Below are 27,098 nucleotides of genomic sequence, written 5' to 3'. Positions count from 1 at the left end.
GACTTAGGAGCCGAAGTCAAGTAGAGACTTTTGAAAACTTTACCCTCAGTCTCCGTGCCTCAGTTTCCCATCTGTACAATAGTTAATAGCACTGTGTCCCTCGCAGGGGCGCTGTAAGGCTGAATACATTAATGATTGTGAGGCGCTCAGACATGAAGGTAATGAGGACCTTAGCTAGGGAGTGGTTTAAAGCCCCCTTTAAGGGTATGTCTGCACTGCAGCTTGAGGTGTACTAGACGTGCACATGCTAGCTTTGACCTAGCTAGCACCAAAAATAGCAGCGTGGCAGTGGTGGCGCAGACAGCGGCTTGGGCTAGCTGCCCAATACAATCCCCTCCTAAGTCCTAGGTCAGTACTCACTTAGGCCACGCCAGCGCGTGCACCATTGTGGCTATACTGCTATTTCTAGCACGCTGGCTTGATCAAAGCTAGTGCCTGTATGTACACCTCCAGCTGCAGCATAGAGGTACTCTGTGCGGTGGCTTTTCCCCAAGAATAGCTGGCTGGAGTGATGTGAACTGCGGGGAACCCACTGACCTAGCAGGATAATTCCACCCATGCTCTGCCGGTGGGGTAGTGAGGGTAGGATGTGACTGTAGGTTGCTGCAGCCCTGTCCTTGGATAACTTGTGTGCTCAGGGCATGCACAGTCTAGTTCTTGTGTTGGCACTACATGCCCCTGGGGGGCCCATCGCCCTGCCTCACTCAGCACAAACCAACAGAACTGGCTTCTTTTGCTGCAGCCTGCACTTCCCCTGAGGCACAGAGAATCCTGGGACTCTCCTGGTTGGTGCCTTAAAGACACAACTGAGCCCAGTGTTCCTAAGGTAAATTGCTTTAGGGTTCGACTCCACTGCTTAAAACTGAAAAGCAATTCTAGTGTAACTGCAGCTGGCCAGCTGATGGCAGTACAAGCCAACACTAGCAAAGGGCCTGAAATGCTGATCGGGAAGCATCCATCCCTACTCGGAGAGTCTGTCGTTTCGGAGCCTCTTTGATTTCAAAGATAAAAATAAACTCTGTGGTTATTAGCAAAATCTGTCTTTAAACTCAGAGTTGGAAGATCTGCCCTGAAAGCCAGGAAAACTGGAGTTAAAGGGACACCGCCAACTTAATTTGTCACAGCGGTAGGTCAAAGGTTGATTTTTAACACCTGAGAGTAGGGTAATGGAGAGAGATAAGAGGGGGAAAAGGTTTTATCTCAGATTTGTTCACTTTGTGCATTTAACTTACTTGCTATGTAGTCCATTTCCCCTGTAATTTGAGTGGGTCTTTCACACAAAATAGTACATATTAAAAGAAAATTAAGAAATTATCATTGTACTTAGATTGGATATTAGGAAAAACTTTTTCACTAAGAGGGTGGTGAAACACTGGAATGCGTTACCTAGGGAGGTGGTAGAATCTCCTTCCTTAGAGGTTTTTAAGGTCAGGCTTGACAAAGCCCTGGCTAGGATGATTTAACTGGGACTTGGTCCTGCTTTGAGCAGGGGGTTGGACTAGATGACCTTCTGGGGTCCCTTCCAACCCTGATATTCTATGATTCTATGATTCTATGATTCTACTTAGATTGTAAGATCTTTGTGGCCAGGAACTGACCTTTATGATGAGTATGTACAGTACCTAGCACCGTGGGCCTCCAGTCCTTGATTGGTTGGGCCTCTAGGCACTCTCAGAATACAAATAATAGTAAAGCTACAAGCTGACAGAGTGGATGCAGTACAGACTCCATGAGTCAGAATCCACCTCTCCCTTCTTCCAGGCAGTGATGATACAGACTCGCTTTGCAGGGATGTGAATGACGGCATAGGGGGTAGGGCAGTGGGGATCGAGTCCTGGAAGCGTGAGATGAAGAGAAGTGGAAAAAGTCGTTCACTGATGTATCTGGTATGGGAGAAGGAAAATCAGTGCACCTCCTTGACTGTATTTTAAAACTGGTCCCACTAGTGTCCCTTGCAAAGTAGGACCTGCTCCTATGCTCCGTTCTGGCAGGGGAGGATTTAAGCCTAGGGTGCTAAGTAATGGGGTACGTCTTGGTCTCTCCCATCCCCATCCCCTGCAGAGAGCAGTGCTGCAGGAAAGAGTGTGCACTGTGTTCGTACAGGGTAGGTTGTGAAAGGTGCACTGGAAATTGACAGAGCCAGTGATCGAGACCCTTCATTACTGCAGGTGTCACTCGAGCTCTTCGTGGGGCTTTAAAGCCACGAAGCTGCGGGGGGGAGGGGTGTCTTCCGTGCTGATGCCTACTCCTCTCTCCCTCCCCAGATCGAGCTGGCGATCCTGCGGTTTCCGTATGACTCTTGGGGGACGCCGTTCCAGCAGCTCAAACAGGTGGTGGAGGAGCCATCGCCGCAGCTTCCGGCAGACAAGTTCTCAGCGGAGTTTGTCGACTTTACCTCACAGTGGTAAGCGGATCACTCCTGAGCTCTGGCTGTGGAAACCCAGGCAACCCCCCCCCCCACGCATCCAGGAAGCTCAGTCCAAGGCTGATCCCTGTCTGCTTGGAGTCTGTAGCTCTGACATGTTTTCCATGCGTTCAGTAAAGAGCAAGAGGCTTGAATGCTGGCTGTGTCACTTAGAACAAAGTAAAACTGAAGCCTCCTGCCCCAGCATGCCCTGGGCCTGGAACAAGAATTGTCTCTCACTGGTCAGGGGTGCGGAAGGGGTCCTGGGGGGATATTGTGCTATAAGCGCCAATCTTAAGCCTATTCTGCTGGTATAAACTCCCCATTGAGTGTGTGCGATGGCTCCCGTCTTGGCCGACACGAGGGATTGAACCGGGGACCTCCAGCATGGCTCTTTACAAGTCACAGCCCCAGCTAGCGAGCCTGGCTTTTTAGGCTAAGACTTAAATGATCTGTGGATTGGGCATATAACACACACTGTCCAGAGGCTCTTGCACGTCTTAGACATAAGGGAGAAATGCGAGAGAGAACAATGGCAAATCATTTCATCTTTAAAGGGGACACTAGCTAAGTAGTGTGGGTCCCAAACTGGAACTTCTCCAAAGCAGTTGTGCTGACCTGGGGGATGTTTCCCCAGAGATGAGATGGAGGAAGAGAATTTTTCAAGCCACTGTGTTCTTTGCTGAATAACTAAACAACCCAAGTCACTCCTCATGCCGCTGTCAACGGGGAGCCGTGACCCGGGCCCTGGAATTGGCTCCTCTCTTTCCACAACAGGTGGCTTCCCCCAAGAGAAGATTCAGAAATGCACGTACCCCTGGCCCTGCACATCAGCAGCCTCGCACTGCTTTCCTGTGCACGGACACGTGAGCCTGAGTGAACCTTCCGTAAGGCATCCAGGGTGGAATGTGTTTGGGCCTGAGAATGGCAGTTTCCTGTGGCTTTCAGGAAATGTAGCGCTGACCCTGAACGACCCCCCCACCGCCTCGGAGCCCCTGGGAAGCTGTGCCACAGACTGTCTAGCTGAGGGTAATGGAAGTTCAGAGTTTACTCAGAGCTCGGTCGCATCTTCCTTTCGATCAGTGCAGGGGGCAGGCTCTGCTGTGGCTTACAGCAGGGCATCTGCATCGATTTCAGTGGGGTCTGGAGGCGCAGAAAGAGGAGGTGAGCACGGGGAGAGGTAAAGGATCCAGGTTACAGTCTGGGGCAGACTAGCGCTGTCAGCAGGTTCAGAAGGCTGCATGGAAGAACAGATCCTTCCTGCCCCCTAAAATAGACTGGCATTTGTCCTTGTCCTGAGGTGCATTGTTTAGTAGCTTCTGGCAACAGCCCTATAGCATTTGAATGCTCCTCCCTTCAGCCTCCCTGGAAACTACTCCGGAGGCCTCCCCCCTTTCTTTTTTCCAGACACTGCACTGCCACTTGCTGTTTGCCAAGTTGGCAGATGGATGGCTGTTTGCGTGGTAGCCAGGGAAGTGCTACAGGCTGACAAATGCAGAAATATGAGATGGTTCCTGATCTCCCAGTGTCAGGGCTCACAGCCGTGCCAGCTCTGCTTGTGCCCCAGGAAGGGTTTTATCAAACCAGCCCAGTGGACCTTAAGAAACAGCACTTTGGATTCTGCTTTGGGGCCCTGTTTAAATCGGCCACTATGCAGAATCAATCCCATTTTCCCCACTTCTGCTCTCTCTCTCTCTCTCTCTCTCACACACACACACACACACACACACACACACACACACACACACACACACACAGAGCAGGATTGATCCCTCCCCCCCACCCGGTAGGAGGAAGTGACGCCCCCCCTTTTGGAAGCCAAACACTGAAATTCTCTTTTCTAGACAACCTTCCTTTCTTCCAACTTGCCTGCTTGCCACTTTGTTATTGTAGGGTTGTTTGAGCGAGCTGGGCAGCTTGTTGTTTTCCAAAGAACACTGAGCTATTTGCTTTTCCAAGCCCCGTTGCTTGTTGCAGGTCACATGGACTTCACCAGCAGGTTTAAGAAGAGGAAATCCAGACTGTTTGTGATGGTTATAATGATAATATCCTATCGTTTAGGACTTGCAAGAAAGTGTGTGTGCATCTCAGAGGGCCTGATTTAGCATCCACAATCCCACTTGACATCTGTGGGAGCTGCTGGTGCTCAGCATCTCTGAAAACCAGGCCCTTAGTGTCTTTGGCCTGGTTCAACATCACTGAACTTAATGGAAGCAGATTTGGACCCTTAATTTCTGGCCAGGATTAGATCTGGGGGTGTTAAAGAAGCTCAGGGAACTGAAAAGAGAATTTGGCAGAACCAGAGGTTCCGTATTGCTGTGAACTCTATGGTCAGTGATGATCAGTAGTGAGTTTTGAAAGGCTTCTTAAAGATTAACGTTAAATTCCTTCGGTAATAACCTGCCACTGTATGCCATGGGATTGGTAATCCAAAAATGAGTCTTTTCCATGAAGCCTAAATTAACAAGAGCACAGACCAAACGCTGGATGAGAACACACCCAAGATTTGAAGCTCACCTTCAGCTTGAAGTTACCTCATCGCTAGACTTGAAGGATATGATGCATCTCTTCCCAGTCACTTACCACAGTTAGCAGTTTTGACATGCATCATACCAGTGCACCGTGGTTACAGTAAACGTGAACTAACCATGTGCAGCAACAGACAGGAAATATCTACTCAGCGGGCATCTATCACTTCCCTTGGGCCTGGGAAATCCACAGTGGAGTGGCTTATCATAGCTGACGATCACCTTTTGTTTTGCTCAGCATGACACCTTTCCCCATGGACGTGTCAAGATCTTTTAAAATCACTCCAAGCTTCTTCCCATAAATACACCATCAGGAAGTGAGTAGCGATTACGTCCTGTGATTAGAAGCTATTTTCTGCTGGAGGGAAGCAAAAATAACCTACCAGCCTCCTGAGCCATCTGTTGTAGTGGAGGAGACTAAAGGATGTTCTGTGTAACTGTACCCGTGCCATAACTGAAGCACTAAGCAGAAGTGCAGAGATAAATAATAGCCAGGAATGGATTCCCAAGCCATTCAATTCTCCACTCCCTGCTGGAGCATCGAGGAGCTGCCAACTTCTGCAAGCCCTGATTTTGCCCTGAATATATTCAGAGGGTCCCTTCAGAGCTCACCATGTATGCTGTCTAGGGATGTACCTGCAGAAGTCAGAGCTCCTGGGTTCCTTTTCTGCCACTGACTTGCAGTTTGATTTTGGGTAAATCCCTTCACCGCTCTGCTTCTGGTACTTACTTAGCTCTTAGGGGTTATGGGAAGGTTAACTGGAGAATGCTGGCTGCAGTGAACTCATATGAACAATGGTGTAGATGGACTAATTATTATGACAGTGTGTGTATCACTCTCCCTTCATGACTGGCCTTCCATGAGATAATCCTTCTATCGCCACCACTAGAGCTGGAGCAACTGTTTGTTTTTGCAGCTGATGGCCCTGGCATTATTCAATGACTCAGTGGACCACAAGTGAGTGGTGTAGCTTGTCACCGTTATCTGGATGTATGTTGGCCACCAGAGTCCATATCTAGCTCAAGGGGATTTTATTGAAACACAAAGTGCAGTAATTTCCCCTATCGCCATGCAGTCCTTGTCCTGGAACTGAGCTGCTCTGGCTGAGGGACTGAGAAACCAAGACTCAAAATCACAGTGGCAGAGTGAGGGTACATGCCATTGGGCTGTCGTGGGGTCATGAACTGAGTGTGCTGAGCCTGCAAGTTCTTGGGGCTCTGTGGAGGGCCACTTGGGGAATGAATCTTGGTAGACAGAGCCACAAATCATGAATAGATAATCGAAAAGGAAGTAACAGAGGGGATAATTCAGAGAGGCCCATGACTGCAGATGGATGTTATCCTGAAAGTTTAAAATGCAAGGGATCTGATGGGTGAGATGTGATCGCTAGAAGGCACAGGCTGCCAGCTTTCTCCCAGGATGTTGGTGGGGGTCTGCATGCACAGACTGCAATCGGAGCATGGCCCTAAATTTGTAGCATGTCTTTTTCTAGACAGTGGAGTTTTGAATAAACCCAAACTTGTGAAGTAAGAACATAAATGGGGAAAACAGGACTGCTGGGGAGGTCTGATCCAAAGCCCATTTGCAGTCAATAGAAAGACTCTGGTTGACTTTTTAATGAGCTGTAGGCCAGCTCATTATTTGGTTCCTGATGAGACTGAATGAATCAGAGAAAGGAGTACATGCTTCAGAGTTGTGCCATGGAACATGGTCTTCAGGAAATGGCATCAGCTGTTCAGAGCTGTGGAAAGGCTAGAGTCGCAGTGACACAAAACAAACTGCTGGGAAATCTAGAGTGTTCATACTCCAGTCACTGGAAGGTCCTGAAATCTGAGGGCTGTTGATCTAAAATATGGATGCAGGATTTAAATCTTTGGGTATTTGCGTGGTGTACTTTTATGGCTTTGCTTAAATTACATACAAGATATAATTCTCTTTCTTTCTTTCCTTTCCTTTCTTAAAGCTTGAAAAAGAATTCCAAAGAACGGCCAACATACCCAGAGCTTATGGTGAGTGTGGCAAGGCTAAAGGTACATGGTAGCCAGACTTAAAGCTTAGGTTTTCAAAATTGAGTAGTTTTTCAAAAGTGACTAGTGATTTTGGATGCCCCCTTTCATGTGTCTGGAGTTGAGCACCCAAATCACTACTTGTTCTAGGAAATCTTGGCCTCAGTACCAAATTTGGTTCTTTGTTACTTAGGTGCATTTCCCATTCAGATCAAAGGAAAGTGTACTGGTATAACTAAGAGCAATATGTTTCCCTAAAGGTGTAATGGACCAAGGCTGTATGGGGAGTACTGCTAGGATGGATAAGGGTGGGTTGGCAACGGCAAAACTCTCCACTAGGATCTGCATGAGGGCCTTCTACACCCATCCTGAGCAGAGTTTTTATTGCTGTTCCACATGGGCAGCAGGAGCAGAATGTGCAACAGAGATTCATTGCCATGGCAACTTGGAGAGGAGGCTTTTGAATCAAATGATTTCTAGATGTTATTGGCCAGGGTCAGCATGTGACCAAAACAATCATTCACATACTGAATTTCTTCTGATGCTTGGAATATATTTGCTTTGGGCAGGGCTGGGGGAAGCAACTGTGGAAAAAGATTAACGACAGGAGGGCAATGCAAGGTAATTTGTGTGCAGTGCTGAAAGGGGCTCAGAGGTCAAGTGTGCTTAGCTGCAGGTGAACTCCCAGCAGTTCAGACGCTGCTCTAAACTCAGCCAGAGCTGTAGGAACTGATTTGGCAAGAACAGGCTATGCAGTAAGGTGTCCTGTACCTCCAGACTGCAGTTTGGTCAGAATCTCTGTCCTGATCTTCTGGAGCTACTTCTGCTCCTATTTCTGGTTAGAATCTGGAATTGCCAAGACCTGATGAAAACACGAGAGAGAAATAACAGAGCTGAATAGCTGCTTTTGAAGTTAACATCTCACTCTCCTAGACATTCTGCTCAATTTCTATTTTAGCCCAGTGCTTTGTCCATCCCCAGGTGCACGTCCCACTCCCTCCCTGCCATTTCCAATACCTCTTCCATTTGCTGGGACACGGGAGGGAAGTTAGTCAGAAAGTATCCTCACTCATCGCTTCCTCCCGGCTCACTTTACGGGTCTTTGCGATACCTGCTGTAAGAGAGCTCTGTGGTTCCTAACACTCTGTAGGTGTTAGCTGCGCTGGAAGGTCATGCACCTTTTAAAAATTACTTGTAAGCAGTGAGTAGTTCCTGTGGCATTTTTGCTGGGGTCTGTAATGCGATTAGACTATGTATAGATCTACTTTACACAAAGCTTTGCTTGCACACCGACTTTCAGACAAAGGGAAGCCAAATGTTTTTATTTATGATTGAATAAATAGATATATAGAGAGAGAGCAAATCTCAGAGACCTTTGCCAAATGGCCTTTTATCAGAAAGGTTCACCAGGGCAGATTTGTCTGTTGCAGCATAATACCCATTGGCAGCTGCGCTCACTAGATTTAGCAGCAGGGCTCTCGGATCTGGATTGAGACGCATTGGCAGGACGGTACTTGGAACCTGAACTGGAGTAGAAGGTGTTGCAGATCTCGGTTGAGGGGCATCAGGAGAGCTGCAACGAAACCCTGAACTGAAGTATGGGTATTGCAGGGTTGGACTTAAGGTGCACTGGCAGAGTCGGGCAGGGGCGTGGGGCTACAGCAAGTGTTGCAGGTCAGGACTGATGTTCTTTGGCAGAGCTGGGTACACTTTAGACATTGTCATGTAGTCAGGCTGTGATTCATGCTCTTCATTCCTCTGTTTTATGAACTACACATTAGTGTTTTAAAGAAAGCCAGGTGAAGAGTCTTTTTCTCTCCAAGAGGTGACACATCTGCTGTTTCCCCCATGGCTTGGCAGGGCATTTCTGCAACACACGCAGAAAAGCAAAACCCCACCCACGCCCAGTCTCAAGAGAGCTGGGGGAGGGACTTCTCCCATCCAACAGCTCACTGTCTCGTGCATCAGAAGCTGAAGGGAGTAGCAGGGATCCCTGTGCCAGGAATAGTCCATGTAGCCGACTCCAGTTAAATTGGTCCCATATCATCAGTGAGATGTTTTGAAGGATTTTGACAAAGTCTTTAAATGTCAGACGAATTCAGATTTGGGGTGTGGTGGGGGGTTCTTGGAATGCGATTAGCAGTTAAGATTGTCCAGCAGGAGTGTTGGAGGATTGTTTACACAGAGTGAGTAGGTAGCCTGGGTATGATCCTTGCATTACAGTTAGGGTGCCGCAGGAAGTTTTTATTTTTGCAGAGTAAGGGTGAAGGAAATGATCTGAAAATTCTTCTTCTTCCAAATCCTTCTTCCAAATCCTCAGCTTAGCATCCAGTGCCAGTAGCTCAGGTAAGCACTGGGGATATGGGCAAGGGCCAGGTCTCCTTCTCCCGAACTCAGGCAGTGATTGCCATGCCCTGCTGTTTGTGTAGGGGGACTGAGGGATCTGTGCACTGTCATCTCTCTCCCGTGCTGGATTTGCCTATTGCGGTTCCATATAACTCCCACTGCACACAGATGGGGGGTTTCACTGCCTGCATGCAACAGCAAGGAATATTCAGCAAAAACTTGGTAACACATGCCGGTGACTGGAAGGCCCAGTGTAGGTCACTGAGCACAGGGAATCGTGGCTACTCGCTCCGAAACTGATACCCACTGGAATAGGTGTAACCCAGGACAGAACGTAGCCTGCAGTGAGGAAACGAGCAAACAGGATTTGTGAAAAATTCACAGGCTCCCAAAATAGCCTTTGCTCATTCATTTTGAAGGCCGGGGGGAGAAAGTGGGAGATAGAGGGAAGAGTGGAGGGTGGGATTACAGTACAGCAAAATGTCCAGGAAAATGTTCTAAAATGGATGAAAGTTTTTAGAAGCATGAAGCCTCGTTGCAGCCCTGGCCTCTCAAATCTGCTGAGATGTCAGAGATTTTATTGCTCCCTGCAATAGCACGTCTAATACATTGCACTTTGAGCCAGATTGATTAGCTGTCGTCCCAGCTGTGCCCCGACATTTGGACGAGCGCACAAATGGCCCTTTTGGTGCCTAACTAGCCCCTTATATGTGAACGCATCTGGCTTCCCCGCAGCAATTTCATGTGCAAATCACAGGCACAAAGAGTTACACAAGTGTGTGGGCATTATGCATGTGAACCTCTGCCCATAGTCCTTTAAAAATCTAGCTGTTTGCCACTGGACTGCCAAATGCTGGGATTGGACAACAGCGGGTGGATCACTTGATGATTGTCCTGTTCTGTTCATTCCCTCTGAAGCACCTGGCATTGGCCACTGTCAGCAGACAGGATACTGGGCTAGATGAACAGACCATTGGTCTGACCCAGTATGGTTCTCATGAACCAATAGTAAACCAGCCTGGATGTAAGTTAGAGATACCTGCAGTGAGGTGTATGGGACCCTTGTGTGCAATCCCTCTCTTTCTCAATACTGCTGTGCCATACAGGCAAGAGTAGGCAATGGACAGGTGTGTTTTTAGATCTGTGTAGGGTGAACCGACACAAATCATAGTGGAGCATTGCATGCCGGGACTTTTGGTCTCCATGGGTCACACCTCCTAGCTTAAGGTGGAGATTGCCTGCTGGGACCTGGGTCATGCACCCATGTTGACCTGTCTGTGAGGGGTACTTATATGGCTCCAATCAGAGTAGTGTCTGAGCACCCAAATTTATCTTCCCAACACCCTTGTGAGGTTGGGGAGTAATATGATCTCCATGTTACACCTGAGGAGCTGAGACACAGAGAGATTGGCCCAAGCAAGACTTCTCAGAACCAAGAATTGAATCCAGCACCCGCGTGCATTAACCACAACCCCATCCTGCATGAAGATGAGGGCAATAGCAGTTTGCTCCATTTTACGCACATTTGTGTTTGGACTGTAAGCTCTTTAGTGCAAGGATTGTCTTTTGGATTCTATGCACAGTGGGGTCCTCGTCCCTGATTGGGTGCCTAGGCTTTCCTTTCAATCAAATAAATAATAACAATAACTGATCGTTAGATAAGCCTCATCCTGCTTCTGGCAAATTGCAGTGGTGGTGCTGCTGTGTTACTCAAAGCCTTGGTGATTTCTGGCTTAAGTGAATTGATCTCACCCACTGAGAGGAAGCCTTCAGTAGCACATGTTAGTTTCTGGTCAAAGTAGGGTTGGGATTGTTTTGTTTTTTGTTTTGCTTTTTGCACATATTTTTCCATTTACAGAAATGCAGACAGAACCTCCGGCTGGATTCCTTAATATGTTAGTTACAATTAAGTGTTTAAATAGATAGCTGTTTATCATTTTCCAGCCAGCATAGCTGGCCTCTCTGCAGAGTGGTTAAGAATGAAGTAACCTTCTCCTGCTGGGAGACTTAACAGTTGCTGATGGGAAGGAACAAGACACAGAACTGAGCAGAGGGAAAAGGATAAAGAAATAAAATTGGAAGCTTGGTAAATATTCACTGAGGATGCAGCCTCCCTGAGAGGCTTTTCCGTGGAAACATTTACACGTTTGTGGAACTATATTCATGCTGTTAGTCCCATTTCTGTGAATTCAGCAGGAGCATGCTCTTTGAATGCACACGCCTAACAAAAGCATGAGAATCTTCCCTGAGAATGGGAATGCAAATTCAATTGAGAGATGTCTCAGCCTTCTAAAATAAGGGATACCACTTTCTTTCTTTCTTTTTCTTTCTTTCTTTCTTTCTTTCTTTAACAGTTCAATGATCCAATGCCTTTGATTTATAATATATACATCATATATATATATATTTGAAAGAGACAAATTAAAGGCTAATGTGCCCAGCATTTGTCTGACCTTCCTTGTTTTGCCTTGGGCCCAAAGCATCCTTGTAAACCTGTATCTATTGTGATCTTCTCATGTGCCATGTTGTTTACACCTTGGATTGCTTTGTTCCCTTTGTTGTGGGCTTGTCGGGACGTTTCCATCTATTCCTACCCACATGGGGTTCACCTGCCCCGATGGTCACTTTGTAATTCTTAGATGAAAGGTGCTGACAAAGTGTTATCATTATTATTTTCATCTGGGAAGAGAGGAGGAGCCTTTCCACTCTTGGACCAATAGAAGTTCTACGTTATACACCCATGTAGAGTTGAGTGAGCAGTCCATTCCAATACTGCTAATCTCTGCCAGAACTGAGGGACAGTAGAGAGCCAAGGATACTGGAGATAGAGAGCCAGAGAAAACTGCAGGGTCATCTGGGTCCAGATATAGAGAATCCACATTTCCTTCATTTACCAGTCCAGACATGATATGTACTTACCCACCTGAATGACACCGTTGTGGTGCTAGTAGGGGAAACAATGTTGTTTTATTAGGAAGACTTTCCCCAACTGAGTAGAATTTTGCCAGGCTGACACTGAGGGTGTCAGCTCGGTGGTTAGGGTTTGAAGAGTACATTTTAATATGTTCTCTTTTCTTTTCTTTCCCAGCAACACCCTTTCTTCACCCAGCACGAATCCAAAGAGACAGACGTGGCTTCTTTTGTAAAACTCATTCTGGGAGACTGAGAAACGGACTTGTACACGATTTGCCTTTCTGTGGACTGGTGGGTTTAGGGGAAAAGGGGTGTGCGGCGGGGCTTGGTCACGAAAGCACCAATAGAAAGTCGCCCTTTAAAAAAAAAAATTTAAATCCCCGCCTCTCCAATGTTTTTAAAGGGTTCTTTGGTATCCATAGTGACATAGAGTGAACTGGTTAGTGAAATGAATTTTAATAAGGTTGGCACCCTTCAAACAAACAAACGAAAACATTTTTAACAAGGGTGATTGAAATATTTAATGACAGTCAAAATGCCATCCCCCCCATGCCCCAACCTTCTCCTCAACCTTCTTCCCTTGTTTCTGTTGAATTGCTTTTGTCATGGTAATAGGTGCTATGGTAGTCATGAAGTTGTATGTAGATTTATATTTTGTCCCTTCCATTATTTTAATATTTATGTTAAGTGCTGGATTGAATAGATTACTGTTTTATATGAGAATGAACGTGTTATGATGTTGAAGAAAATGAGGCTACAGCAAGCAATATTTATAGGGCTTTGCTGTGGAAAGGGTTAAAAGGAGAAAAGGAAAAAAAAAAGAAGCCTGTATGTTGTGGAAAATTATTTAATGTGCATTGTTAAAGAATTTTTAACAAGGATCTTGGTTCAAATGCCGGGGCTACCTCGGAAAACACACTGAGGGGATTGGTAGGATCTCACATGATGTGGGACTCGGTCGGGCACAGGAGAGATTGCTCCGATGACACGTAAAGAGGAAACACAGCTTGGTTCTCATGGCGTTTGTGGTGCATTCCCAGCACACGGCGTTGCTAAAGCCTGTGGTTCCAGCGATTTAGACGCGTGTCTGACAGGTAGCGATGTCCTGAGGCAGAAACGTAGTGACTGGGACTAATGCAGGGAGGAAAGGTTCGTTTTAAAGTGCGTGGCAATGTGAAGAGGCAATAGCTGATCCCTCACCTGGCTATGAATTCGGGAGTGTTCCATAGAGAACCTTGTGCTGATGTTAGAGTTCAGGTTTTGTGGTGGTTTTGGCCTCGGAAGGTAGTTTTCCTGTCCTCCCTGAACGGAAAGGAACATTATGGATGGCTGGATATCTGCAAAGGGGGAAGCAGGGACAGAGGATTACGTCCCAGGGTGGGTTTCCAAATTTCCAAGCACTACACAGACAGAAATCCCCTGAACTTACCACAGTTATTTGAAACACTAGCGAGCTCCGCAGGAACTCCTGCTGGAGTGTGGTTTGATTCTCATCCAGGGCCGGTCAGGATGATCGATGCAGCTGTGTGTGTTAGGCTATTGCACACGCTGCAGGTGCCCCTCAGAGGGCTTCAGTACAGGAACACCCGCAAGGAAACCACAGCTACATCGATCCCAGGAGCTTGTTGTCATTGGACGTGGTCCCCAAAGAAAACTGCTAGCCAAGGGAGAAGAACATTGGGGATGTCAGGATGGGAGGGAAAGACAGCACAAGAATGCTGTTCTCCTGTTAACACAGTAACTGGTGCTCTGTAGGGTGAGCAGATGGACACTAGCTCTGCTCTCGATGACTCCTCTGACTCCGGATTCACTTTGGTGTCACCAAGCAGAACATGGCCTGACCAGCTTTCCTGACTTGGCTCTTTAACTGCAATCCGGTCTTTGCGCCTTGTCTCCCTTGATCTCTTCCCTCTCACCCTCCCGGCGAGGCAGAATGCATGTGCGATGTCTGTCTCCCCATTCTGTCTTTTAAAAGCCACCCTCACAGCACTATTCCTCTCTGCTGGGAGGGTCACAGACAGAAGCTCCAGATTTGCTGATTTGGGAGCCGAGCCCCATGTCGCTCCAGAACAGCTGGGAAAATTGGTGCTATGCCAGTCAAGAGAGCTCCTCTTCCCCAGCTTATGTGCCGAGGGCAGCCTTTTCTATTGCATCACGAGAAACAGAAAGCTCCTGCTCTGACCCAGTCTTAGGCCTCCCCCGCATTCGTTTCCCTTTCTCACCCGTATCAGGGGAAGGAAGATCCACTGAGACAGAGCTAGGATGGGGAGAGGGAAAGTAATATGAAAACCCGCAGCAGCCCTAGCTGAAATCCCTCGAAATCCATTCAGGCCCAGAAAGGAACTGCCCGAAGAGTAGTTCTCACTGCGGCACAAGACTCAGGGCCAAGTTGTGCCTTGTTTCACACTCTCCACCATATCGTCAGCTGGTGGAAATGGGTGTAACTCTGGACGAGCCCAAAGCATCCATTCGTGAAGTGATCCCACTCCCCAAGGCTGCATTGTTCCTTTGCAAGGTCAGAGGGGGAGGATGGTAATTTGCATTGCATCTGTCCTGGGCGGGGGTCATTAGTAATTGAAGTGCTTATGGGAGTTCTACCGTCTCGTTCACCAGGATCCCGTCATTTTGCACCACATACTTGCTACGTCCGTCATTTGAGGAGCCTCTGGAGGGTTCAGAGTTTGGATTGTGGGACAATTCCCTGGGGGCGCAGGGTCCTGAAGAATTAAATTGGTTGCAAAAGACTTCGAGTATGTCTGTGCTATAATCACAGGGGTTGCCGTTTGAGCAGACGTACCCAAGCAAAGCTAGCTTGGGTCCCGGAGACGTGAAGCGGCAGCAGTGTGAGCTGCAGATTGGGCTAGCCCAATAATTTCCCAGGGTTCCAGGCTGGCTTGCACAGCCTGCTCTGAAAGTCATGCTGCCTCGGTTTCCCTGTCCTAAGCGCTGAGCTAGCTAAATTAGAGCTAGGTTGGGTCTGTCTGCTCGAGCTGCAGTCGTGCCCAGTGATTACAGCATAGCAATACCCTTTGTGTGAAGAGGTTCCTTGCTCTCCTGCGTCAGCACCCCTTTGTAAGTTTTATCTCTCTCTCTTGTGATCCCAGGGGGAACTTCCAAGGAGATGTTTTGTTGCAGATGAAACACAAGGTTCTTTTACGTTTCAGTGTAATTTTAAAGGCCACGGGGGGGCTCATAATCTGCGCCCTGGTTTTCAGCTTTGTGTGTGTGTGTGTGTCTTTTCTCTCTCACACATAGACTCTGAGCTGTTTTGATTGATTGTCTTCAGATGCAGCAAAAGTCCAGCCAGCCCGCTTATAGAGCTGGTTCCAGCGTCAATTCTCACTTGAAAAACATGACATTTAAAACCAGCCTTTGGTTTTCCTGCATATGGATCTGATGCTTTCGTTAAAGATCGGTTTTGCCTCTTTTCTCTTGGAATATAAGTCTCATTTGGACACCAAATTCCCTTGACCTCAGAGCACCTTTATTCCAGTGCCATGGTAACTGACGGGTTGAATTTATGGGATACCGTCAAAGATCAGTATTAACAGCAGATATTAATATCCCCAGCGTTTTCCAACACTGTCAGTGTTGTATGCAGTTCGTAACCCTATAAACGGAATTGTGCATGGCTCAACACTACATGTCGAATGTTTTCTTTTGTGCTTTTTACTCTTGTGATGTCTGGCTCGTCCAAAATCTTCTTGGTTTAATTGCATTATAACAAAACAAGAAAGAAGGACTATTGAAAAGAAACAGTCACCCCATTTCTCTATCTGATGTTCAAAAGCCTGATTCTCTGCTGCCTTTCACCTTGGGCATGCACTTGAATCATTGCAGAGTAAATGTAATTTGCCACTGGTGATGTGAGTGGAAAATTCGGATTGAGTAGCATTACACACCCACTTTGCCCGTATAAATGACCATATTAGGTGCGGGTCAGTGAAGAAATTTGAGATTTGCTCTGTATCTCAGCGTCCATCTTGGGCAAATATCAAAACAAAGCTTGTATCATCTGGGGATCATTTGAAACCTTCTGTAAGTACTGTGCCACAGGTAGTCTTGGGGGAAACATGGCCTAGTGGTCTGAGCACAAGACTGGGAGCCAGGATTCCTTAAACGCTTAGATTACCATTGTGGTGGCTCTTTTACTAACACTGTGGTAGTGGGCAGGTGTGTAATCTCTGCCTCGGTTTCCCCATCTGTAAAAATAGAGATAACACCTACCAGGATGGGTGTATTGAGGGTTAATTTTCTGGCTCATGCAGTGAAGGTGAAAAGTGTTCTGTCAGTGGCTTCCCAAGACTCTATTTCTGGACATCACAAGAGGTCCTTCACTCCATCACATGCTCAGAGGGAAGGCTGGGGCTGGGGCGGATTTGTTGCTGCTGTTTGTATGGTAGGATTTTGTTGTTCTGGAGAAGATTTTTCCCAGGCAGTACATAAGACTTTAAACAGAGATCTGTCCTTTCTTTTACCGTGTTCGCTGGTTATTGAGGAGTTGTTCCTAACTCATGCCCACAGGGGCTAGGTTTGTGGTGGTGGAGCGGCAGTGTCTGGAGGCAGGGGGAGCTAGAGAGGGCGTTGCTCAGAAATGGCACTTTAAATGGGGAAGCACGCACTCCCCCATGTGCCCCGTTGCACATCGGCAGGTGAGGGGGTGGGGCGTAGCCATGCCAGTCCGCCCAGTCGTGCTCTCTTTGGGGCATACAGTGCTGCTGCCCTACACCTTGTGCTTAAGAAGCCCTGGCTCAGCTAGCTGGTGGCCTTCTGCATATGGGCACTGGTAACGAAGGAGCTCCCTGCACCCTGTCCCTCCCTACCTTACACGGCCACCAAGAGGCAGCCAGAATATGGCCCCAGGCTCTCTATATTTCACAAGGGCCTCCTATGCTTGCTCCTTCGGCAAAGGTGTCATGCCAACACCCTTGTTCCCTTCAGCCCCAGATGATATGTGGTGTGAAATGAGGATTGTGTCTACACTATAGATTCCAGCAGAAGGAGGCAGTGGGTGGAGCGAGAGGATCTCTTTGATATGCAGAGGGAGGACACAACAAGGGCATTTACACACACGCAAACATGGCCAGTATTTCTTGCTGTTCGCTTCAGTAGAAGAGTCTGCCTCAAACCTTTCATAGAAATTATAGATGGGAAAGACCTGGTAGGCCATCTTATCCATTTCCCTACCAATGCAGCATGTATCCTTGCAGCCCATTCACTAGAGCTTGGCCCAGTGTAGTTGTAAAAGTCTCAAGCAAAATGGCTTCTATCACTTCTTGTCCCTGCTGCAAAAAACATGTCAAAATGCTCCTTGTCTTCTCTTCCATCCCATTGATGTCCATCCTCTGTGGACCATCCTTGGTGCTTACACACTTTCAGATGGAGATCATTGTCACATCCTTCCTAGGTTAGCATGCCCCCAAACCAGCTCAAAAATCAGGCCCCTCTAGCCTCTTAAATACATATTTTTGCTTTTCATTGAATTTCCTCCTATTTATTGACATCTTTCGGTTACTGAGCAATTAGTTATATTCAGTTTTGCTAATGGGAGCGGGATCAAGACAAACAGTTGCCTTCACTGGTCTGCTTTTATTGGTGGATGGGGGGAACATTACAGAATGCTTACTGCTATTAATGGAATAAAATCTCCTGTCCCTAAAAATGGGAAGGGACTTGTTAGGGCTATAGATTCTCAGCTGGCATAAATTGGCATCGCTCCACTGATTTACTCCGGCTGAGACTCTGGCCCCTTTTGCATAAACAGCTATTCTACAATAATAAAGTTTAATGAATGGAAATTTCCCCTGGATTCACATAAAGTAGTAAGTTCCACTCATTAATCTTTATTGCCGCGTTATGGCTGTTTATGTCTAAGGAATCTTGTCTCCCTGTTGTGCATATGTATTTGTATAGTGGGAGGGCTGGGGTGAGAAGTGCATATAAAAGAGACATAACCTGATGTCCACATATTTTATAGTCTGTAACTTCCTCCCCTAGTTGATTGTTTCCTTGAAAGCTGTTAACTAGCAGCAAAGGAGGTGTTACAGAGCTTTGTCTGCACAGCTGGCCTTTTTGCTCCACTATGAAATCCAGATTGTTTCTTGTGAAAAAAGATCAGATCTCCAAATTAATATTTCAGCTGAGCCTTTAGTGGAGCAGGTGGATAATATGGAATTTGATGAGTTCTGGCAGGCAGGAGCTCTTGCTCCCCCACACCTTGATGGGAAGAAACAGCTGCTGTTGAGGTCTCCCTAGGAGACAGATGTGTTTCTCTAGTTGAAAGAGCATTAACCAACCCCTGCAATGCCATGCAATAAAGTCAGTTGATTTCACTTAGGAGAGTGTCTGCTCCTTCCCAGTGGGGTTTTTATTTTTTATTCCCAAACCTGTTGCCTTTGCAGGTTGTTGACTGAGTTTTTATTGTGGGCATGGCAAGGACACCGTTGTATTGGAACTATGGGCAGATGACTGCTGTGCAATGCTTGGTAGCACAAACCCTCTCTAGTAAAAAAATATTTCCAGTAGTGGCACAGAAGAAAGAAATCTTCCAGGAAAGTCAAGCAGCAGAATGATCTTCCGCACTGGCAGTCTGAGAAGTGAGAGCTCAGTAATAGTCCTGATGCCTTCCCTTTGCCCATCTCAGATGCCAATGTTGATGCTTTCCTTTGAACATAGTAGAGGAGAGACAAAGTCGCGTTGCAAAATGTGAGCATGTTGAGCAAAGGATTGTTCCTTAGTAGATTTCCCATGGACCTCTGGCTGCTGGGCTGCATAAATGGATTGTAATCTAACAATGGAAGATGTGTGAGGAGTCCCTGAATGGCAGCAGACAGAGGAAGTACCAAGGAACTGGCCACAGTGCTGATCCTCCTATTTCCCTTCTGCTCCTGGTGGGAAGCAGAGCATAAGAGCTCACTGAGTATGCCCGTGTGGTACATCCCATATACCATAGGCTGCTACAGCCACTAAGCAGCCCGGGAGGGAAGATAGCTCCTTTCCCGTGTCTGGTGCATCTGCTTAGCACATGGCCCAACTACACAAGTCATCCCTTTGCAACATCAAAATGTTTTTTACCAAGTACTGATTCCTACTGTACCCCCCTCTCATCTCCCCAAGGCAATCACAGTGCAGGCCTTAGAGCAAAGAGCCGCAGAACTTTGAGATCAACTAAAATCCACTCTGACAAATGTGGCTAGGGAGTAGATATGCATAAGAACATGTATTAGCTGGTAAGGATAAATTAGCTGGCAGTGTGTTTCTAGGACATGACTTTGGCAGCAGTACAAAGACAAGAGAGGAAAGGGAAGTTCTACAAAGCCAAGAAATGAGAGGAGACACCTTTTAGGATTGTCTTTGAATATCCTATTACAAGGAATAGATGACTTATGGGTCTATTAGGGAAAGTTCATTCCTCATTGAAGCCAGTGGCGGTCCACCAGGGATGAATTTGACCGGGTGTTATTTTACACCTAGCTGTTATACCTTTAAAGTTCTCATCCCAAAGCTGCATGGAAACTATTGGCTACCAATGTCCTCATCTCATTTTTTGGCCACCCTTTAAGGCTTGCCCTGTGTTCCTGGGATTTCTGCAGCTTTTTGGGAGGCGGGGGCGTTGCCTGCTGTTGTTTTTAGGATCCTTTTTATTTATTTATTTTATTTTTTGTCCAGTGACTCATGATACAGCAGCGAGCCACATTAAATCATCCATGGGTGCATACCTCCAATGGCAGACTACCACCAGCTGAGCGGTGTACCTGTGGCCCACTAATGCATGCCCCAGCTTGGCTTGTTGCTATCAGAGTGTCGCTCGATAAAACCTTTTCCAGAAATGGAATAAGTCTGGATTTACACCAACGGAACAGAGATCTGAATCTGTCACATCCACAGCCATGCTGCAATGTGGACGGTGTTTACTTCCCAGAAGGATTTACAGGTTCCCTAAAGCAATGAGGCAGAACTCTAGGGGTTGAGTGGTTCCATGAGGATAAGCAGGCAGAAGCTCAGAAGCTTCTGAAGTCCTCTGGAAGTAGTGATGGAAATCTCACAAGATCAGACGTCATTTTGAGATTTCCAATACATCGTGGGTTTGACCGGAGCAGAACAACCTTCTTATAGCTTCTCTGATGATATTTTGATATGTTACTTCCACTTCTGGGCCCAGCCAAACCCAATAAGGACAGAATTCTGGAATTTTTAAATAGAAGAGGGGGGAAAGTGAACCAAGTTTTTTAACTTGGTTGAAAAATGTCTTTTTGGTGCGCACTATAGGAAAGATTCAGGCCAGTTCTCATTATATCTCTTCCCTAATTCTTCACCTTTAGAAGGTGATAGTGGTCTTGAGTCTCACTTACACTAAGGTGCCTCCACTGTGCCAGAACAGTGTAAAGGAGCTTTAGGGTAAATGCGATTTAGGCATTCAATCCTTTTGAAACTGGGTGGCCCCTGATATAGTTCAGTCTCAGTGCTAGATTCTGTGATATGACTGTCCAGGTGTATTCTCTGTTCGTGTGTATGCAGAAATGACACACACCAATTTGTGCCAGAAGACAACATGAGATAAGGACTAGAGTACAACTTTTGGCCACGGTGTGGTGGTGAGAGCAGTCATCTTAGAATTAGGTTGGGAAATTCTTTGACCTGTCCTATGCAGGAGATCAGACTAAATGATCACAGAGGTCCCTTCTGGCCTAGTGATCTATGAGCAACTGGGCCCTGCAGCCTCAGGATGAAATGACTTGTGCCATCTCATTGGAAATAGGATTCTTCATACAGAATCCATGAGGAAAAGCCCAAGTTTCTGCTGGGTGCTTCACTCCTTCCGATGACTGAGAGAGGAACAGGAGCATTGACTGCACTTTTGAAGTACAGATGTGCTGTATAACTAACACTTGGCCCGTCCCTTGTATCGCACAGAGTATTAATGAAGGATAAGCTGCTACAGATTCAGGTTGTTGTACATACAGGTATATTTGTGAGGAAGGAGGGTGAGGAATTAGTCCTAATTGAAGGGAAGAGGTTTTGAAATAGACTTTCAGAACAGGGGGCAGATGGGCTGTTGTCTACGGCTTAAAACCTCAGCTGATATACATCACCATTGCTCTGTTGATTTCAGTGAAGCTACAGTGACTGAGGTCAGCTGAAGATCTGGGCACTGGACTGTCGTTTGGTTTTTGTGCCGGTAGTTCTGCCTCAGTAGAGTGCATTTTTCTTGACTTATCCAGTCCAGCCTTTTACTTACACATTTTTCTGTTACACTGGCAGGTGAATTTTGAAGTACTGTAAATACCAAAGGATGGGAACATTACGTTTCTTTCCTCAGTTAAGAGTGGTATTTTTTTCAACTAAAAGAACATTCAACCATCCCTGAATTTGCAGGAACAGTCTCTTAAAGTTTTTAGTCCTTCTCAGTCCAGTTGTGTATTTTGTTTAAGAAGAATACTGTGAAAAGATAGGAAGTACTAGATGTGAGAGGTGTATTAAGGAGGTATATTAAGGGTCTACTGTGAGCTGGCAGAGGGCAGCAGAAGAGTTAAGAAGTTACCACCTGCCTATGGTATTTCTAAACTTAGAAATAAACTGCAGTCAGAATCATAGCTATATAATCGGGATATAATTCTGCTTTAATGTACTCTGGTGTAAATGCAGAACTCTCCATCCAACACAGAGCACTCACTCTAGATTTAGACCCTAATTCTATCAGAGTACATTAATGTCAATAGCAGTAGAATGTGGCACTAATTGTTGTAGATATATCCTACCATAGCTAATAAATTTTCAAAGCTATGTCACCTTTTCATTATCTCTGAAGCTGTGAATCATGTGAATGGTGTTTGCAGTGACATCTGCCATTGTACTGATCAAAGTTGGCTGAAATATTCACAGCAACATCTTGAAAATCTTGAAACTTTGCATTTCACTTCCATTTGGTGAAATTAAATTAGCTTTGGAAAAAAAGCTGCTAAATTTTGTTTCTTGCAAGTTGGGAATAAACATGAACACTTGTCAAGGGGGAAAAAACCTAGAAATGACTGAAACTTTGAAATCAAGTGGTTTAAAAAAATTGGCCAAGATTGATTTTTTTTTTTTGGCATCGAAACAAATGAAGTTTCCAAATTTCCAGCATTACAATCTTCTCTTTCCTGGGGTAGTGGGAATTTTTGTAAAAAGCAAAAACATCTTGCGATGAAATTTCTAGAATCAGATAGTAGAAAAACAAATGGAACACCAGTTGTATTGCAAATGGACACATGTAAAGCAGCGTCTCCTGCTTTTCCATACATTCAGATGGAAACTATTCTCTCGTTATTATTTATTCATTTGTGGTAGCACCCAAAATATACTAAAGAAAGCCATTGTCTCTGTCCCCATATGCTTACCTACATCTTTCTTTGTTATCCTCTGACTGTTGAAATGGCAAGTGTCTTGCTGGCTAATTAGTATTTTATGTTATATTTGTTACAGTTTGAAATTTAACTTGTTCCGCCCTGTAATTAAACTTGGGAATAAGATTTTTTTTTACACCTTTTAATTGAAAGTCCTGGAAGTTTCTAAATAGATCTTGCAGCCAAAATAAAAACAATAGTAATACTAGATGAGGGAGAGTTCCAATTTGGGTGTAACAGTGACTTCAAAAACAGATTGACTGAGTTTAAGGTTCATGGGGTCAGTAAATTCTGAGAGTATCGCAGTGTGATTAACCAAAACAGTCACTGGCAATTGCAAGGAAAGACCTTTTAAATTTTTTTTAAATGCCTGTAATTCTCCACCTGAAAAAAAAAAATCTGTGATTTTGCCATGGATTAAAGACGTTTGGTTGTCTAAGTCTTTGCTCGACTTGATTGCTCCATCCCTTTATATGTCAAATTTGCATGGAGCATTTCAATCTTTCTTTAACTCTTTGCCAGGCAGACAGTCACTCGATGTCAATCAAAGGTTATGATTATTGTGTTACGAGGTCATAGGCCACCCATGGACTCGGAGGGCCAAATTCTGCCCTTGGATATGACACAACTTCCATTGATATCCGCAGACATAGCGCACGCATTCCAAAGGCAGAATATAGCCACCAACACCTCTTGCACCGTGTCCTTGGAATACTCCATGGCAAGGATCTGCTGCTAGAACCAGGCTGTGATAGTTAATCCTATTCTGAATTGAGAGGTAGTGGGTGACTTCTTTGGGCTTGATTCTGCAAGCCATCCCAGGAGTAGACCCACTGCAATCAGCAGCTATTAAATCAGTAAGCCCTGTGGCCTGGTAGGGTAAAACATGCACCCGCTTACATTCCTCATGTGTTATATAGAGGACAGAACAGGTATGCGCTCTTTGGATGATGAAACGGTAGAGTAACTAATTGAGGGCTCATTCCTGCTCTTCAACAAAATTCCCTATGAAGTCAGAGCAAGTCTTGTTCTTTATCTTTCCCTCCTGCCATTTGTAAAGGTGCCTTTCTCTTTTGCTGGTATGAAAATCTCACTGGCCCTTCTGCCAACAGAAGTCTCTGCATCTCTCTCTTAATTTCTTGTGTTGGTGTTTCTGTGAACAAATGCTGGGAAGTGGGTTGCAGAATATGGAACTCATTAGAAGTAAGGATCGCAGAAGGACATGGGTCTAAATGTTTTCATGCATCTGAAGTGAATTTTAAGGAAATGTCTGTCCCCAATTTACTTTCTGCTTTTCCAATACTGTTTGGGAGAAAATGGAGTTATCAAAGCAGGTAATAAACATTGCAGCTTTCTGCTTCAAAATGCACAAGTAACCTGTCTTAAAGTTAATACAAAGCTGCACTAAGTCAGAAGAGTGTGTGTTTGTGTGTGTGTGTGTGGATAGGGGAGGTTAAATCTGCCATTTAGGAGATTTTTAAAACAGTACGAGAGATTAAAAATTAATGTAAAATATTTATTTATTGGCAAAAGTACATCAAACTTTTCATCCATCTTTTCATTGATTTATGTTTGTTTTATTTACCAAGTCTTTGTCCGCCTGTTTCCCCTGCAGTGTGTTTTCCCACTGCTGCTCACCAGCTCCTAACCTCAGATGCCCTTATAAGAATACATGAGCTGGTAACATAGGCTATATGATGAAGACATAAATTCTGTGGCTGATCCAAACCTCTTATGTCAAGATAGATGAAAATGGTTGAAAATGACATTGAAATGTATTGAAAAGCCGGGCAATTTGGCTAGAAACCTTTTGTTTCGCTTCCTTGCATCGGCTAGGTAGCTCTTCCCTACTGAAAAACAGAACAACCCAAACCATAATGTAGGGCCCCGATCCAATTGCTATTGTCTTTTGTGGGAGTTGGATTAGGCTGAGATATTACAAGTGTTCAAGTGTTTTGCAGGAAATCATGTACATCTTCATGCCGTATTGTATTTCTCTTCTGTATATGATCTGCCACAGCCAGTTACTGTGAACAAGTGTTAGAGATATGGTTTGCAAAAAAAAAAAAATGCTGCCAGATTTGGGCTATATGCCTGTTAATGAGAATTCACCGTCATAAAGATTCCTCCAAACTTCTGAATTAAGAGTATTTTAAAGTAAAAGTCCTCCTAGCGCGTGCATGTTTGTTTCATCCCAAACTCTGGGGTTTCTTGAATTAGGAAGATGATCAACAGTCAGAAGCTGACATTAGAGCCAGCTGTGTGACAATGTGTGTGCTGTAATTTAATATTGTGTGTGGTTTTTTTTAATTAAACAATTTACGAATCAGCATTCTATTGGATTGAGGACATGGGTAAAACATTGGAACAGGTGTTCTTTACATCACTACTGTCTGTCCTTCCCCCCTCCCCATCCCTATCCTAAACACTTCAACAAATTAAAATGGGAGATTATACTTTTACTTGAAAAAAACTGGTAGCGGGGAGGAACTCTACTACCCTCTGGTCTTATTTCTCAGGATATTCATAGGGTTAATTCTGCTGCTGAGAGAAGAGGGGAATAATACCTTTTTGAAACTTCAACCACTGTAACCATTTTCCAGCCATGTGTTTGCTAAACTTGGCATTGTGTGTGTGTGTGTGTGTGTGTGTGTGTGTTCTGCTCAGTGTTGTGTTCAACCAGCAAATGATTCAGACAACTGCTTGGAAGGAAAAAACAAAACAACAATAACCTCTTTGCTGAGACTTTTCATAACCACATGTGAACTGGTGGTATGGGATTAAATATTCAAAGAGCCGGGCTTCTTTATAACAATGGTATGTCGGTCGAGTTCAGAAAATGTACAAAAAAATAAAGGAAATTTTTAAAAGGTGCTGTCTATATGTATTAATCGGAAAATACCTGTAGGGCATACTTACAGTAGCTATTGTGGACATTTTCAGTATTGCTTTTGTCATATATACCGGATAGTGACAGGATCCACTTGGGTCAAAAATCATATTACAAGTTACTCCTAATAATGTATTGTAAATTATTAAAATCCCTAGAAGAATGTTAAAGCTCTAATGTATTTGTTCACTGATTCTGCTGTTTGTTTTCACTATTCAAGCTGAGTGAAATTTAGAAAGGAAAGGGACAACTCGGATTCCCTTCCGATTCAAGTTTGTTTCCAGTCAGCCCCACTTTCTGACTCTCGCATGCTACCCCACCGTTGCAATGTTTAACTGAGAGGCTTTTGGGTTAGCAGATGGGGGCACTGGATTAGCAGTCAGGAGACCTGTAGTAAATCCCACTCCTAACACAGCTGCATAGCACCATTGAATTTCCTAGAGTTTAGAAAAAGAAAGAAGAAACAGCTACTTCCTAGAGGCATTTGGGACAGGACTGTCTTTTTGTGAAGTGTCTATATTGCACGTACCATAATGGGCCCTGGTCCATGACAGGAGCTTTTAGGTGCTACTGCACTTATAACTACAACTACTAATAGTAAATATCAGTGTCTGCAATGCACCTCCACCCCCTAGAAACAGCTGGAGAGTGGAACTTCTAACTGGCGTGTGTGTGTTGCACAGGATAACCAGAGTCATTTAAATTACTTTGCTCCACACCCTCGTGATCTGTCGCTGAGAACTTTCAGGATCCAAAATGTCCTTCCGATTGTGAGGTGGTCAAGCTGTCACTAGTTTGTATAGCTGTTTGGAGACTGGTGAGACTTGAATGAGATGAATAAAATAAAAGGCCTCTCCGTTGCAAAGGGGTCAAGAAACAAACACATTGGCAGTGAGTGGAAGTTATTAAAATGAATGGAGAGATGTGCTGGGCATGTTTTCTCACTAGATTACCAAGTACTGTCTCACAAAGCTAGAAAACTTCTTCAGATTCCAATATTCAGAAGGATACCACTCTGTGATACGAGCAATGGAAAATACCATTCATCAAAAAGAGGTCCCCCACTGTCACAGAATTCAGAGCAGGATGTAACTTCCATTCTTCTTTGAATGCTGGCCCTTATGTGTATTCCACAAGTGGCTATGCATGCGCACTGTGCGCCTGAGTTCAGCAATTTCTGGCAAGTCATGTCCGTTGGTCTGCACGTGCTCAGGTCTCCTCATGCTCCGAACTGAGGTCATAAGAGGTGGGGAGGACCGGCACCTCTCCAGTTCCATCTTACTGCTCCATGGCACAGTGTACTTCCAATTTTTAAATGGGGATTGCATTCATCTTTTTAACTCTCTATATAATTTTAACTATATTTCCTCTATGAATGCCTGGCAGTTTGCATAAGCTGAGGGTCTGGTCCTATGGATTTATAATATGGGGTAACAGAACCACAGTTCTTTCTTAGAGTTCTCATGTATTCTTCTTATCTTCCCTCCAAAAACCTTCTCAAGCAAAATTATACCACAGTTAGCCCCAGCTCCAGCAGCTTCTAATCCCTTTTAGCAGTTTTTCTTTTCTTTACCCATTTAGGTTTACTAATCATGGGATAAGAGTAATATTTTCCTCCAAAATGCAAA

The 27,098-nt window shown here is 45.2% G+C and overlaps 1 protein-coding gene across 1 annotated transcript in view; it reads left to right on the top strand.

Annotated features, from left to right (window-relative positions):
* The window catches only part of MAP2K6 (mitogen-activated protein kinase kinase 6), a 93,806-nt gene extending 68,356 nt beyond the window's left edge, over nt 1-25,450 (top strand). Inside the window, exons 10-12 of the mRNA XM_038371482.2 lie at nt 2,265-2,404; nt 6,897-6,942; nt 12,374-25,450. Coding sequence (XP_038227410.1) covers nt 2,265-2,404; nt 6,897-6,942; nt 12,374-12,451 — 264 coding nt within the window. The 3' untranslated portion in view covers nt 12,452-25,450. The remainder of the gene's footprint in view (nt 1-2,264; nt 2,405-6,896; nt 6,943-12,373) is intronic.
* Nucleotides 25,451-27,098: the final 1,648 nt, after the last annotated feature.

This window comes from Dermochelys coriacea, chromosome 14 (assembly GCF_009764565.3).
Source record: "Dermochelys coriacea isolate rDerCor1 chromosome 14, rDerCor1.pri.v4, whole genome shotgun sequence".
NCBI classification, from domain to species: domain Eukaryota; kingdom Metazoa; phylum Chordata; order Testudines; family Dermochelyidae; genus Dermochelys; species Dermochelys coriacea.
The sequence above is the reverse complement of the archived record's forward strand: the minus strand, read 5'-3'. Positions and strand labels throughout refer to the sequence as shown.